The sequence below is a fragment of the Balearica regulorum genome, chromosome 4 (genome assembly GCF_011004875.1).
Source record: "Balearica regulorum gibbericeps isolate bBalReg1 chromosome 4, bBalReg1.pri, whole genome shotgun sequence".
Lineage (NCBI taxonomy): Eukaryota > Metazoa > Chordata > Aves > Gruiformes > Gruidae > Balearica > Balearica regulorum.
In genome coordinates this window covers 54,306,320-54,319,119 of record NC_046187.1, presented here as the reverse complement: position 1 = coordinate 54,319,119, position 12,800 = coordinate 54,306,320, and the positions used below count along the sequence as shown (strand labels likewise).

Sequence of the window (12,800 nt, the reverse complement as noted above, 5' to 3'; positions counted from 1 at the left end):
TCAACTTTGTTAGATTTCTATTCTAAAATGTCACCAGCATCTCAGGAAATTTATAAAATGAGCTCTTCTTTATACAGCATTTTCAGTCATTTAAGCTGCTCATGTTTCAACATATTCATGCAAACATTTATTCTAACACAATTCATTGCCTATTTCCTACCAAATCATGAGGTAACTAGGAATCTACTACAGCTCTTCACAAAAACAAGCTTATCTGAAATATTTCCCAGTCCTAGTGCACATCTGATTAAGTATCAGTCTCCTCCCACAGGAAGCGAAGAAATATGTATAGCCTGAAGTAGCTACAGAACCAGAGACTTGCTCTGAACTGCATACTATAATTGTGGCATATAGGTGAATCTGGCTTAAAATCATAGAAAACACCATACAACTACAACAACTAGGCAATGACAACATGTCCCCAAGAGAAATACGGTGAACGCGTTCTACTGAAATTTAGTGTAACTGTCATTAGGCAATTATGGACTAATCCAAAGGTCAATGAAATTAATGAATAATTGTACAAAGAGGTGAATATACTCCATAAGGGCTAAACCATGTAATAAAAAGCCTCCTCTCTCTCTTTCTCTCTGCAAGCAAAATTGTCTCTTCTCCACTGCAATTTATTGTCTATTAAATATAAAAAATATCTTTTACAACAGGAGTATTCCACCTCTTGTCAAACAGTGACTAAAATTTATGGCTGTCAGAGTTGTCTCCTGCTGGATGCAACCTGCAGGCTATCAGCTGGATGACCCTCGTTGACAAAGCAAGAACCTAAGGTACAGGTCCATAGCTCACATGAAGGAGGACTGATAAAATCCAGTATACATTCGATGGCTGTGTGCTAGTGAGATCAAGTACCTTTCTCGCCCCAGGGAAAACACTGAAAATACTTTATTTTTAAAAAAACATGTAAATATGGCATTGGACAATGAAGAAAAAAAATTTCATGACTTACAGTGACAGTTAGCCACCTAAATTAATACTTAATGCTACAACTTTTTTCTAATATAAATTCCATCCAGCTGAACTGCATTCTGAAAGATAAATTGGACCATAATGTTACATTAATAATAATAATAATAAGAATTAGACAATAATAATAAGACAATCTCTCATGGTACATTGCCTTAAATAAGAAGAAAACCATATTAAATGAAAGGACTAACAATCTATTTAAGACTTCAAATAATTTAATCCAAAGGGGACATATCTCATGTTACCTCAGATCTTTCCTATTCACTATGTCTGTCTGTCTTCCTGAAAATAAGAAAAATAACTGCACATAAATTTAGAAACGCAGAATTAGCCATTCACACCTTATGAGAGATGAATGCAGTGACACGGAAAAGGATTTGAGGATCAAGGCAGAAAGCAAAAAGAACATGAAGTACACCGGAGCAGTACTGGAGCTAATCCTGGGATAGAGTATCTCAGCAGTATGAAGCACAAGTAGGGAGATAATATTCTGTGCGTATTTATATAATATTTACCCATTTTTGAGGTCTGTTCTTCAAAGAAAAAAATGGAAAGCATTTACAAAACAGTTAAACAAACAATTCAAGATTTTCTGAAGAAATTTAAGTAGCTCATTTTACTTATCTGAGAGAAAAATGTAAGCTGATATCAAGTTGTCTCTTAAACTACATATACCAGGGAAACACTTCTAACAGTAGTTAGTACGTCTGTAGCATAGGTAAATCCAATTAATTGGAAACTTACACTCTGCGTGGAGTATCTCTGATTGTGACACATTTGTATAAAACTTTCATTTTGGAGGAGATCACTCATCCTGCAACAACTGCTAGGCATATAACTGCACTGCAGCTTCTCATCTCTGAGAGGTGAGGAGGTTTCTCCGAGCAAATAGTCTACAACATATCAGGAAAGACTAGGCTAGAAAGACAGCCTAGTGTGGAAGTGTTTAAGGCCAGGTTGGATGGGGCTCTGGGCAATGTGGTCTAGTGGAGGGTGTCCCTGCCCATGGCAGGGGGGGTGGAACTAGATGGTCTTTAAGGTCCCCTCCAACCCAAACCATTCTATGATTCTATGATTCTGTGTTTTCTGAACAAAATGCTAATTCTTTTAAGAATTTTCAGGATTCATCTGAGGTGCTCTGAGTTCTGTTTAAGGCAAAACTTGGCAGAGGCACACCAGGCAAGGAAGAGCTTTGTTGACTGGCTTCCCTGTTGAAGACCAGCTGGCTGCAGACCACACTCCATTCCTGAAGAGCTGCTGCGGCCATGGATCTGAACCTTGAGGTTGCCCTGCAGAACCAGAGGTATGAACAAAGACCTGGATTTTCCCACAGAGAGATGGAAATGGGATCCAGTGGCTGAGCCACATGTAGCAGGTGGTACTGGGGAAAAAAATCTGGCTTTTTCAGCAAGTAGAAGGCAGAAGATCCTCTAGCTGGAAGCCAGCGACACCTCAGACTGGAAATACTGTAAAATACTTCACTGGATTCCTCCTCAACTTTATGCAAGGACTTAGAAGAGTAATACTGAAGCAACAAACCTGATGCAGAAGCCAGGGTAAATTCTCCAGTTTTGTTTATTCTGATATCAGACTGGATTATCACAACAGATCCTACTGACTTGAACATCCACCAATGAAAGTATATTTTAGAAACTATCTCTTTCCATCTTTGCCATATCACCAAGATTTCTCTCTTCTTTGAAGCAAGTTCTGTTCTGGTCAACTCCTGATGACCTCTCTAGTGTCTCCAGTCACGCCTATTAGTTGAGTGTTGTTGCATGATTTGCCTTTTGAAGTTTAGATATGTAGAATCAAGTTTTTACATAGGCCATTAGGCCACTGAACTTACCATGCTATTTTCAGTCTTATTAAAAAAGTTCACATGCGTAAAACTGCAAAATCAGGGCTTCTGTGTCATCTCCAGGTTAATTCAATTGCATCTGAATTACTCCTTACAAATTATTCAGAGAAAATGTTAAGAAATAAAAGTTAGTGTCACTGTCATTCACCACCCTTTGAAACATTCCTGTCACTATGCCACATACTGTCATTTATAATTATCACATCTCTCTGCTGCTCTTTACCAAGTAAGTTATGGTATCGTTATTTTACCTAAGTACACGCTCAATTTCATATGCAGTGCAAGAAAGGGCTAGGCAGGTAATTAAAAAAGCCCTAGTACTCTTCTCTCATAAATGTTACTACAAAAATGGCTTTTTTCCCATCTTGGGAGATGCTCACCTTTGGTTTTCTGTGAGTTTGACATACATGACTTTTGGAGTATATACATGACAGCACAAACCAAGGAATTCTCTTTCAAACAGTGCATATGCCAAGTCCATTTAAGTAGTCCTACCTCCTGGCCATAGAAACCAGGTGTTGTATTCAACCCGGATTATTACAATTCCTCTACAGCTTCAGAGAAAAACCACAGATCTCCCAACCCCCTTGTAATTTATTCTGTGGCCAGGCTTATGTATCCAGGAAAAAGGTTGACCAAAGCCAACGAGTGCTCACCTGTAACCTTTTCTATCCACCTCAGAAAGGCTTGAATTGGTAGCAAGGGTACTCTTACTTAACATCAGACATATTTAACAAACAGAAAATTAAAAGTAATTGAAAATGTAGTTCAATTTGCTATGAGACCCTTTTTTTAAATGTATTGCCATAGTCTGAAGATTTCCTTTAAATCCATTGTAAGAAAATTATGTGCAAAAAAGGTATTTCTCAATATTTGTCTTGTTAAACTTTATACTAAAAAAAGAAAATATTAATAAACTTTTAATAAAATAAACTGTATTTTAAACCACTGGGACTGCTAAATACCAAGTTCTTCACTGTCACATCATGAACAAAGCACATAAGAGCGAGGAAAATAATGAATAAACATCACAGATGTTCAAATGAAACAGTAAATCGCTATTATCAAGTATTAAGAAATCCATGTTGTTATGACAGGCTTAACTCTGATCCAGGAATTTATATGAGAAGAAAACGTAGGGTTTATTATATAAGTATTTTCCTATGAGAAACTTTGAAATGGAAAAGAAAATATTAGTTAACATTTGCACCTGCTGACAGTTACATTGCAATGGAGTATTTATCATTGCTTTTAAGAACATCAGGTTTCAAAACTAAAGGGACGATATGGCCAAAATTAAGTTTACAATATACTGTTAGGGATGCTGACCAGCACATACCATTTAAAGCAGTATAATTAGAAGAAATTATGCTGCACCTGTATGGTTAGAACTAAGAAAATAATATTAATTATATTGTCAGCTCTTATGCTCTCCCTATGAATTATCTATTTGAGTCCAACAAGAATAATGGGTCTGCTGAACGTTTAGGACTGCAGCGACTGCTGGGTAACTACCCTTTTTCCTGTGCAAAGCTTAGAGAGAGGCTCACAGCCCAATTTCTGCTACAGAAGAAAATAGTCCTTCAAAATACTGACTGTGAAGTTACATCAAGTGCATTGGCCATTCTGGTCTCTTTGTAGTGCATGTGCAGAACTGGGGGAAAACAACTGGTTTATGGGGAAGAGTTGAACTGCGATGAATCCCTTTGGTGAAGGAAGTTTGGTCTAATGTCACGCTACAGCTTTTGGGGCAGTACGTGAAGAGGATAAGCTCTTGCTTGTAGTCAATTTCCAATTTCCTTGCTTAGGTTTTAGCTCCATTAGTTACACCTGAAGTAACTACTCACACTCAGCACAAAGTACTTCGTGTATAAATTCATACTAGAAGTGATGCAATTTGCAATCTTTTAACAGTATGTGTTGGAAAAGTGGGTTGGCTCCTGCTACATTTTTTTTGAAAAAGAGCTAGAATTGGTGCAGCCTGGACTGTTCTTGAGAAAAACATTACTTCTGTGTTGTAATTTGAACTTCAAGGAAAAGCTCTGGATGAAACTACAGAAAGGTATAAAAAGCATACAAATAGTATTTCCATCCTACTTTGTGGCAGGCTGCTAAAGGGAGCTATAGCTCCTGAGCTCTCTGCAAACACCCCTGAGTTGTAATGCACTACGTACCAGGGAATCAGGATCTGAAAAACACGTCCATTTGTGGTCACTTAAAAAAAAAAAAAAAAAAAGGAAAAAAGAAAAATCTCTCAACAACCACCATTTTCCCATGTAGTCTCTGAATGAAAGGCAAGCTTGAAAATAGTTGATACATGGATATATATACCAAAGGTTCCATTTTATCTGAGATCTTCTGGAGCACAAAATAAAATAATGCATGGAAGTTACCTCTTTTTCTCACTGAAGACTTCTTATCAACTTATTTATAAATGCTACTGTTAATGAGATGTATACACAATAATCTACACCTAGTCCTGTAATCACAACCACACTTTGACAAAGAAACAAAAAAAAAAAAAACCCACCCAACAACTTTTTTTAGCTGGTCTTCCTTTGTAACTAAGTCTTTGAACTGATAAATTAGCATGCATATTCTTTTCTCTCAAACCACTTGATAATTTCTTTCATACCTGAGCTACAATATGTTCATTAAGAAACATTTTGAAGATGCACAGCTGCACTGGTATAATTTCCATCAATGCTTTTGAAAAATATTTCCATAATATGCCAAGGTTTTTAAAGACACAGATTAAGAAAAGTATAATCAGTAGTGTTTCTCACTAGGATAACACATCAGCCTTCTGAAGATGACAGATCAGCTGAGATCGACACACTTCACACAGATTGATAAATCACCATTCAGTGTGGGGCAGGGATCTACAGTCTAACAGACTTAAAAAAATGTTTAATAGATTTTTTTCTTTTTTTTTTTTTTTCCAGCCTTTACACTACAGATTTGCTATATCCTCTTAAAATGACAATTTGGTTCATCATTTAAAAAAAAAAAAAAAGACACACTACGCAACAGTCAAATACACATTTAGTACTGCCTTGTGATCTTTATGAGAGTATAACCTGTGGAATGATTCACATTAGCTCTGAATTATTAATGGAGTTGAATGATCAGATTGCTTTTTGTTCAATTGTTATGGGTACTAATAACACATTTACACAACAGTACCAAACTGTTGTTTCTTCAAGAGCCCTTCAGATCAATTTTGTAACTCTCCCTTAAAACGCACGTTTCCAACTTCTGGGACTTGAGCAGCTGCCCGGCACCACCCCACGCGTGGGCCCAACCCCACTCCCGAGGGCTGCAGAGGCACAAGCCGGCGCCGTGCAGGATGCCCCGCTGCGCGGGCAGCACAGTGACAAAGTACCGGCACCAGGAGCGGTGCCCCGCGTTACCACCGGCTGCTGGACCGGGCTCTTCCACAGAAGCCATCGGCGCCGCAGCCGCTCGCCAGCGAAACTCCAGCCTCTTCCCCCAGCAGCAACCGGCGGGCGAGCGAGCGGGGACGGGCAGGCAGGGCGGCGGGGAGGTGCCGGCGCTGCGGGGAGCTCCTTGCGCCGGGCGGCAGCCCGCACCGCCGCCCCTTCTCGGGGCGCAGGGCTCCCCCGCCAGCCGGCTGCCCCGGGCCGGCCCTTGCAGGGGGGAAGCGCTTTATCCCAGCACCGAGCTGAGCCCGGACTCACCGACTCGCTCAGCGAACAAGTGGAATGCGGCAGAAGTTTTACTTTGCCAGTGCCGGCTTCCCCCGCAGCCGCCCGCGGGACCCTGCGCCGGAGCACATGGGCCTTTTTTTTTTTTTTTTTTTTTTTTTTTAAGTTTCGCGGCGCCTAGTACGCCTCCTTCCCCCGCCCCCCTCCCCAAGCCCGGCCGGCACCCCCCGAACTCAGCCCGGGGCGCGATGCTCAGGGAGCTGAGAGCCGGCGGGAGGGTGCGGGCGGCCGGTGCCGGTGCGGGGGCCCCCGCCGTACTCACCCGCTCCCCAGCCGCACGGTCAGCAGCAGCAGCAGCAGCCGGGCCCCGCGGCGGCGGCTCCAGCGGGGCGCGGGGCCCCCCCACGCATCCATGGGCGTGAAGGCGCTCTCCCTTCCCCGAGTTTTCTCCGGAGAGGCTGGGGAATAGCGACCCTGCCAATCCCACCGTTCCCCCCCCCCCCCGGCACACGGTAGGCAGAGGGAGGGGAAGGGGAAAAAAATATAAAATAAAACACCCAAACAGGTAGGAACCCACTCTACAAGGACCCAGCAACTCGCCCAATAGGCTCATCAGGTTGCTCCATAAATTATCCTAAAAACTGCTGGGCGAATCAATCCCTAGCAGAGGTGGAGCCTCCTTTACTAGAAGGGAAACATGCTTGGGGGAAAGGGTGGCATTGATTTGCTATTTTCTCCAAAGAGGGAAATAAAATAGATCTTTTATATATATAGATATGCATAATATATAAAATGTTAAATATATATTTAAAGCTACATATATATATATATATTTAAATCTTTTTATTTATTTTTTAAAGCTACTCAGAGGACGGCTTGCAATGTAAGAAGCAGCCCCTCGGCCCTGCCAGGGGGAGACCCGCAGCCGGGAAGAGAAGCGCCGGGGGATGTGCGCGAACACCCGCGGGACTGCGCGGCCCCGCGTCCGGCACGACCGCGATTTTGGGGAGGGCGGCACCAGCGGCGGGGATGGGGGTGCCCTTCAGCCCCTCGTCCGTCCCTGGGAGAAGGGGCCCAACCCCCCCCCAGTCGCGGTCCCTAAAGCCGTGCTGGAGGCAGGCGGCATTGCTCGGCGCGCAAGTGCAACCGCGGGAATTCCGCGTACCCAAGAAACGCGAGTCGCGCAAGCCCGGAGGCTGCAGGCGGCTCTGCGCGGCCGCGTAGCGCCCCCGGGGGGGAAGGGGAAGGAAAGCGGGCTGTGCGCGGTGCAGCGCTGTAAAATGCGCCGGGGTTTGCTACAACATGCAAAACGCTTTTTTTTTTTTTTCTTCTTTCCTTCTTGTCTCCCCTCTACTGCTCCCTCCTCCTGCCTCTCTCGGGAGATCTACAGGGGCAAGTAGCAAAAAAAAACCCCAAGCAAACAAATAAACCCTACTATAACCCCCCCAAAACCAAACCCGAGGCAGGAAAAGCAACCGCGGTGGCGGAGACGCGCCGGACGTTCCGCGCTTGCAGTGCTCTTCCCCCGGCGGGGGGGACAGGCGGTTACGTCCCAGCGGGACTAGGGCTTAAATAAAGGGTATGTCTTTGCACGGCTTCGGGCTCTGATGGTCCCTCAATCTCTCCCCAACCCAATTCTCTGGCCCCGGAGATGTCCCCGCTTGCAGCTATCTATGAGCCACTCCTGGAGTAACCTGTGCTGCGTGATTCTCAGCGTGAGGAGCAAACCGGTTTATAGTCGTCATCATCATCATCATCATCCTTTGAGTCAAGATGTAACTGCACAGAAATATAAACAATCCCCCATTCAGTTGTTATTCCGATGAAAGGCAGTGCTTTGTTTTGGGTTCTCCTGCTTCTTTACACGTCATCATCTGGTTATTATTTTATATATACAGCTTACAGCTGCTTTAATGGTAATTGCTTTAATTTAACTCACCATGCTTCAGAGAGCTGCAGTACATTAAGTGAAAATTCAACGACTTGAAAATTAATAGCCAGTCCTGAGGGTACTGGCAGAAGGTAAAGGCACATATTATCGTATGACCTGAGGTCTCTTTATTGGTGGATTAACACAGCAGGCAGCGTCCTAGTGTGATGGCAGAGGCATGAGCTCAGAAGAGAGAACATGCATTTATTACAGAGTAAGTGCAGAAGCTGCTCCCCTGCTGCAGCTGGTGGCACTGGGTCCAAGGAGCGGGATTGCTGTCCCCCTCTGCAAGAAAATAAGCACAGCCTGTCCCCAAGTCCCTTTCTCTCTGGGAAGTCCTTTTGCCCTGAAAATAGCCATGGTCCTTAGGTTTATTATGGATTGATCTGTCAAATTGACTGTATTTTCCAAAATATGCAATGAACTCTTCTTATGCCTTTGCATTCCAATGTTTATGGAGCCATTAAAACTCTTTACTAGTCTATAAAATTTCATCCTGTCACTAAAATATATTACATAATTAATGTGACTACAGAGAAAGTTCGACATAAGAAGTTTAGGATTACTTACAGGATTACAAGACATCTTCTTTCTACATGAGCAGTTTGGAGCATCTATTTAAAACCACATAATTTTCATCCCTGTGTAGGTCCAGCAGCTTGCTAACAGTGAAGGAGGTGGAGGTTTATGGCTAAAAAAGCATGTAGCATGAATAGTGAGAAAAAAAAAAAATTAATTTCTGAATTTAGAATGCTAAGGCATATAAAAGTGTCATTAAAAATAATTTAAAATAAACATCAATGAAATTTCTTAAATGACAGAAGACTAAGGATGATATCAGGACAAGCTGGTTTCAGACAGTCCCAAATCTGAATTTTCCGCATACTTTAATGTAAACATTAGAAATCCATCCCTCTTAAAACTAGAGAAGAAAATATTCCATGAGTAAGTAAAGTACAAGATTAAAAATAGGTATACAAATTTTGAAAAGCAAACAGGAAACAAAAATAACAAAAATTCTTTAACTACCAGAAGAAAACTTGAGGGGAAAAAAATCATCTCAGATAGTCTATATTCTTAAGGAACAAAAGAAGCAATAAAGGAAAACTGTAAAAAGAGAATATTGAAGAAAAGCTGGGAAAATTACCTAGATGAGTGTCAAAAGAAGGAGATAATGATGCAGGATAATGAACTAAAGGACAGTGAGTTACAAAGGCCTGCTGATATTCAACAGCCACTTGGTATTGGAACAGCTGACCTAACAACAATATTTAAATTCTCACCTAAAATCATCTTCTCCTGCTCAGAGTAGGAAGGCTGTCTTAAAAAAAAAAAAAAAAAGATCAGAGGTGAAGAAGGGGGTCAACAGTGGAATTTCAGACCTGCGAGGCATCACTTCAGAAGCAGCAAATTGAACAACGTTAATGTACAAGCAAACCTGTAGGATTCAGATCGCTATTATTATTGAAGAGGCAGAAACCGTAATGGCTTCTGCAAAGGAAAACCACTGTCTCTTAACTTCTTCAGTTATATTTAATGAGTCCATGAATAGAAGAATAGGGCTACATAATTCACTGTCTTTCAAAGCCTTTTAAAGTCTATCAGTTATTTATTAAAGGAGCTGCATAGTTATGTGCTGAGAAGGACAGTAATACCATCTTTCAGAAACTGCTTGAGACTACTAACAGAGTGGTCAGCTTTCCACGTTAAAAAGATGAATCGTGAGTTCTGAGGAATCTGCTCTTGAGATTAATTTATTTAACCAATTTCTCACTGAAGTAATGATTTAAAGACAAACAGAAAAGTTAAGTCCATAGCAAAAAACAGAGAACACTGATTAATTCATCAGAGTAGAGAAAATTAATTATAAAATGGGAAGTGATTGTATACTGGCAAACAGAAAAAGAAAAATAATTCAGGGTTGAATTTGGTAAAGATTTTAAGTATCTAAATGTAAAATCACATCTCAGCTCTCAGCTCTGCTCTTACCTAATAGTGGAAGATCTAGAGAAAGCATTGATATTTAACTGTGACATTTCTTCAGGACTGTAGAGCAGCACACATACGAACACCCAGAAGAGCATTAGTTTGAGCAGCTCAGCACCTAAATTCTGCCCAAGCTCATCTGAAATCTTTCTCTACCCTCCAGCTCTGAGGAATGCAAGATAATAGGATAATCGAATGCAATCAGGGTAGATCATCCCTTTCCTAATTTCTTAAAAGTGTGAGAATTTATTTGGATTCCATACAAATGCACCTAACCCTCTGGCACTGCAGAAGGAGCAAAGGCACTTAGCAGAAGCTTGTGATTTCCAGTCTGGAAGCCACCTATTCAACTTCAAGGTATCTACAATCTGTAATACATCTAAAATGACATGAGAAAGAATTTTCATGCTTAAAGCTGAAGTCCAAATAGAAAGAGAAGGAAAAAAAAAACCCCAAACCCAAAACTAGCTAATATCACTATATGGGAAAGCATTTATACGCTTTCCCAAATAGCACCGAGGCAAGGCCAGTTCAGGGAAACATCCATCCCTCTTTTTTTTTTTTTTTCCTTTTTTTTTTTCCCTTTTTTTTTCTTTTTTTTCCCTTTTTTTCCCCTTTTTTAAAAAAATTAAAAAAAAAAAAAAGGAATGAACAGGTTGCCCAGAGAAGTTGTGGATGCCCCCTCTGTGGAAGTGTTCAAGGCCAGGTTGGATGGGGCTTTGGGCAACCTGGTCTAGTGGAGGGTGTCCCTGCCATGGCAGGGTGGGTTGCAACTTTAAGGTCCCTTCCAACCCAAACCATTCTATGATTCTATGATTTTGCACCTGGGAGCCTTCACACCTAGTACTGAAAAGCATTTTGATTCCTCAAATTTAATTGTTCAAGACAACAGAGGAACCTAAAAACACCCGTATGTAATTTTCCATAGCTGACATCACATATCTGCTGTATTTTTCTTGGACATCATAAGTACTTTCCTGACAGGAACATGTGAAACTTGATGGCAGGTTTGTGTGTCTGCATACCACTTTGAGTGCATAAAGAGCTTTGAAAATCTAGCCCTAATGGGTGGCCCATCTTCATTCGCTGTGCTTGAGGGAAGTTGGTGGTCCTCACTGATGTAGTTGTGTATGGAACGCATATCCTGCTGAGAGCAAAGTCATCCAGTATATGGAGAGGGAAGAGAAAATGATTTTGGGGTTCTGTCCTCCACCAAAAAAAAGTGTCTACAGTAGCAAGAGCTCAAGGACCATTGCAGCTATGTCTTCAGAAGGGTCGATTCAAATTTACTTAACACATTTTTGGTGAAGTTACATATGCAGACCCTAACTGTGGATGCACAAAGCAACTTCCTGTGTGTACCTTGCCCTTAGATTGCAACAGGTATGCCTATGTGGTTTATGTACTTGCATTTGAGTAAGCACAAATGCAAGTGCTGTCACAAGCACAGTATTTTAAACCTGCAGCCCAAATGAAAACAGTTACATTCTTCTTAGAGCAATTCAAGAAAAAGTGTTTTAAAATATGCAATAAAACTTTCATGCTTAATCCTACCTGAATGTTTACTTTTAAATAAAATTAAATGTATCAAGGTGTCATACACAGAACAGTAGCCTACTGTTGCAACAGATGAAAAAACACCTCAAGAACAAAGAAAATTAATGCAAACATTTTGGCAGTGGCCTTTTAAAATGTATCTTTAAAGATGACGGTGGATCTCCATGAGAGGAGAACAGAAAGATGCAGAAACTTCAGTGCAGCTTTCATATTGTGATTAAAACCACAAAATAATTGGTTCAGTGAAACAGTCAACATCTTAATAGAAAATAAATTATAAAACTCTCACTTCCCATAGCTAAATACCATTTTAATTAAGATTTCATCTCCAATACATTGATTTAACTGCTCACTCACTTATGTTATTCATTAAAATGATTACTAACAGTATGACTTTAGCGGCACTTAAAAATCAAATGAGAGAAGTAATCTCACGTAGAGAACGACGGATGTAGGAAAGAAGACGACTGCACCCATCTTGACATCCAGAGGAGAGGGGAAGCATTAGAGCATGTAAATTCTCCATTTAAGCTAAGATGAAATGAAAACCAAATTGAAATGTAGGCAGATCTATGGTAACTAGACTGAAGTGTTTCGGTACAGAAAGACAACTTAAAAGCACTTGGTCTATGACTGTTGTCGTTGCCTTTCACTAGACCTGTATTTTCAACATGAGCCTGAAAACAGAAAATAAATACGTTTTGATCCTTTCTCTTTTACAGGGCATAAATCCACAATCTCTCCATCTTCTTCCCCCAAAGAGCACAATTTTACCTTTGCCTATCCCTCACCTTTCAAACAATATCCCAGAAAACAG

General features: G+C 41.1%; 1 protein-coding gene across 2 annotated transcripts in view; it reads right to left on the bottom strand.

Annotated features, from left to right (window-relative positions):
* The window catches only part of GABRG1 (gamma-aminobutyric acid type A receptor subunit gamma1), a 64,010-nt gene extending 56,897 nt beyond the window's left edge, over positions 1-7,113 (bottom strand). For both annotated transcript variants that reach the window (XR_012835365.1, XM_075752225.1), the window contains exon 1: positions 6,833-7,113. Coding sequence is in view for 1 of the 2 variants with exons in the window: in XM_075752225.1 (XP_075608340.1) it covers positions 6,833-6,924 (92 nt within the window). In the remaining variant the exon portion in view is untranslated. The remainder of the gene's footprint in view (positions 1-6,832) is intronic.
* Between the last annotated feature and the right edge of the window lie 5,687 nt (positions 7,114-12,800).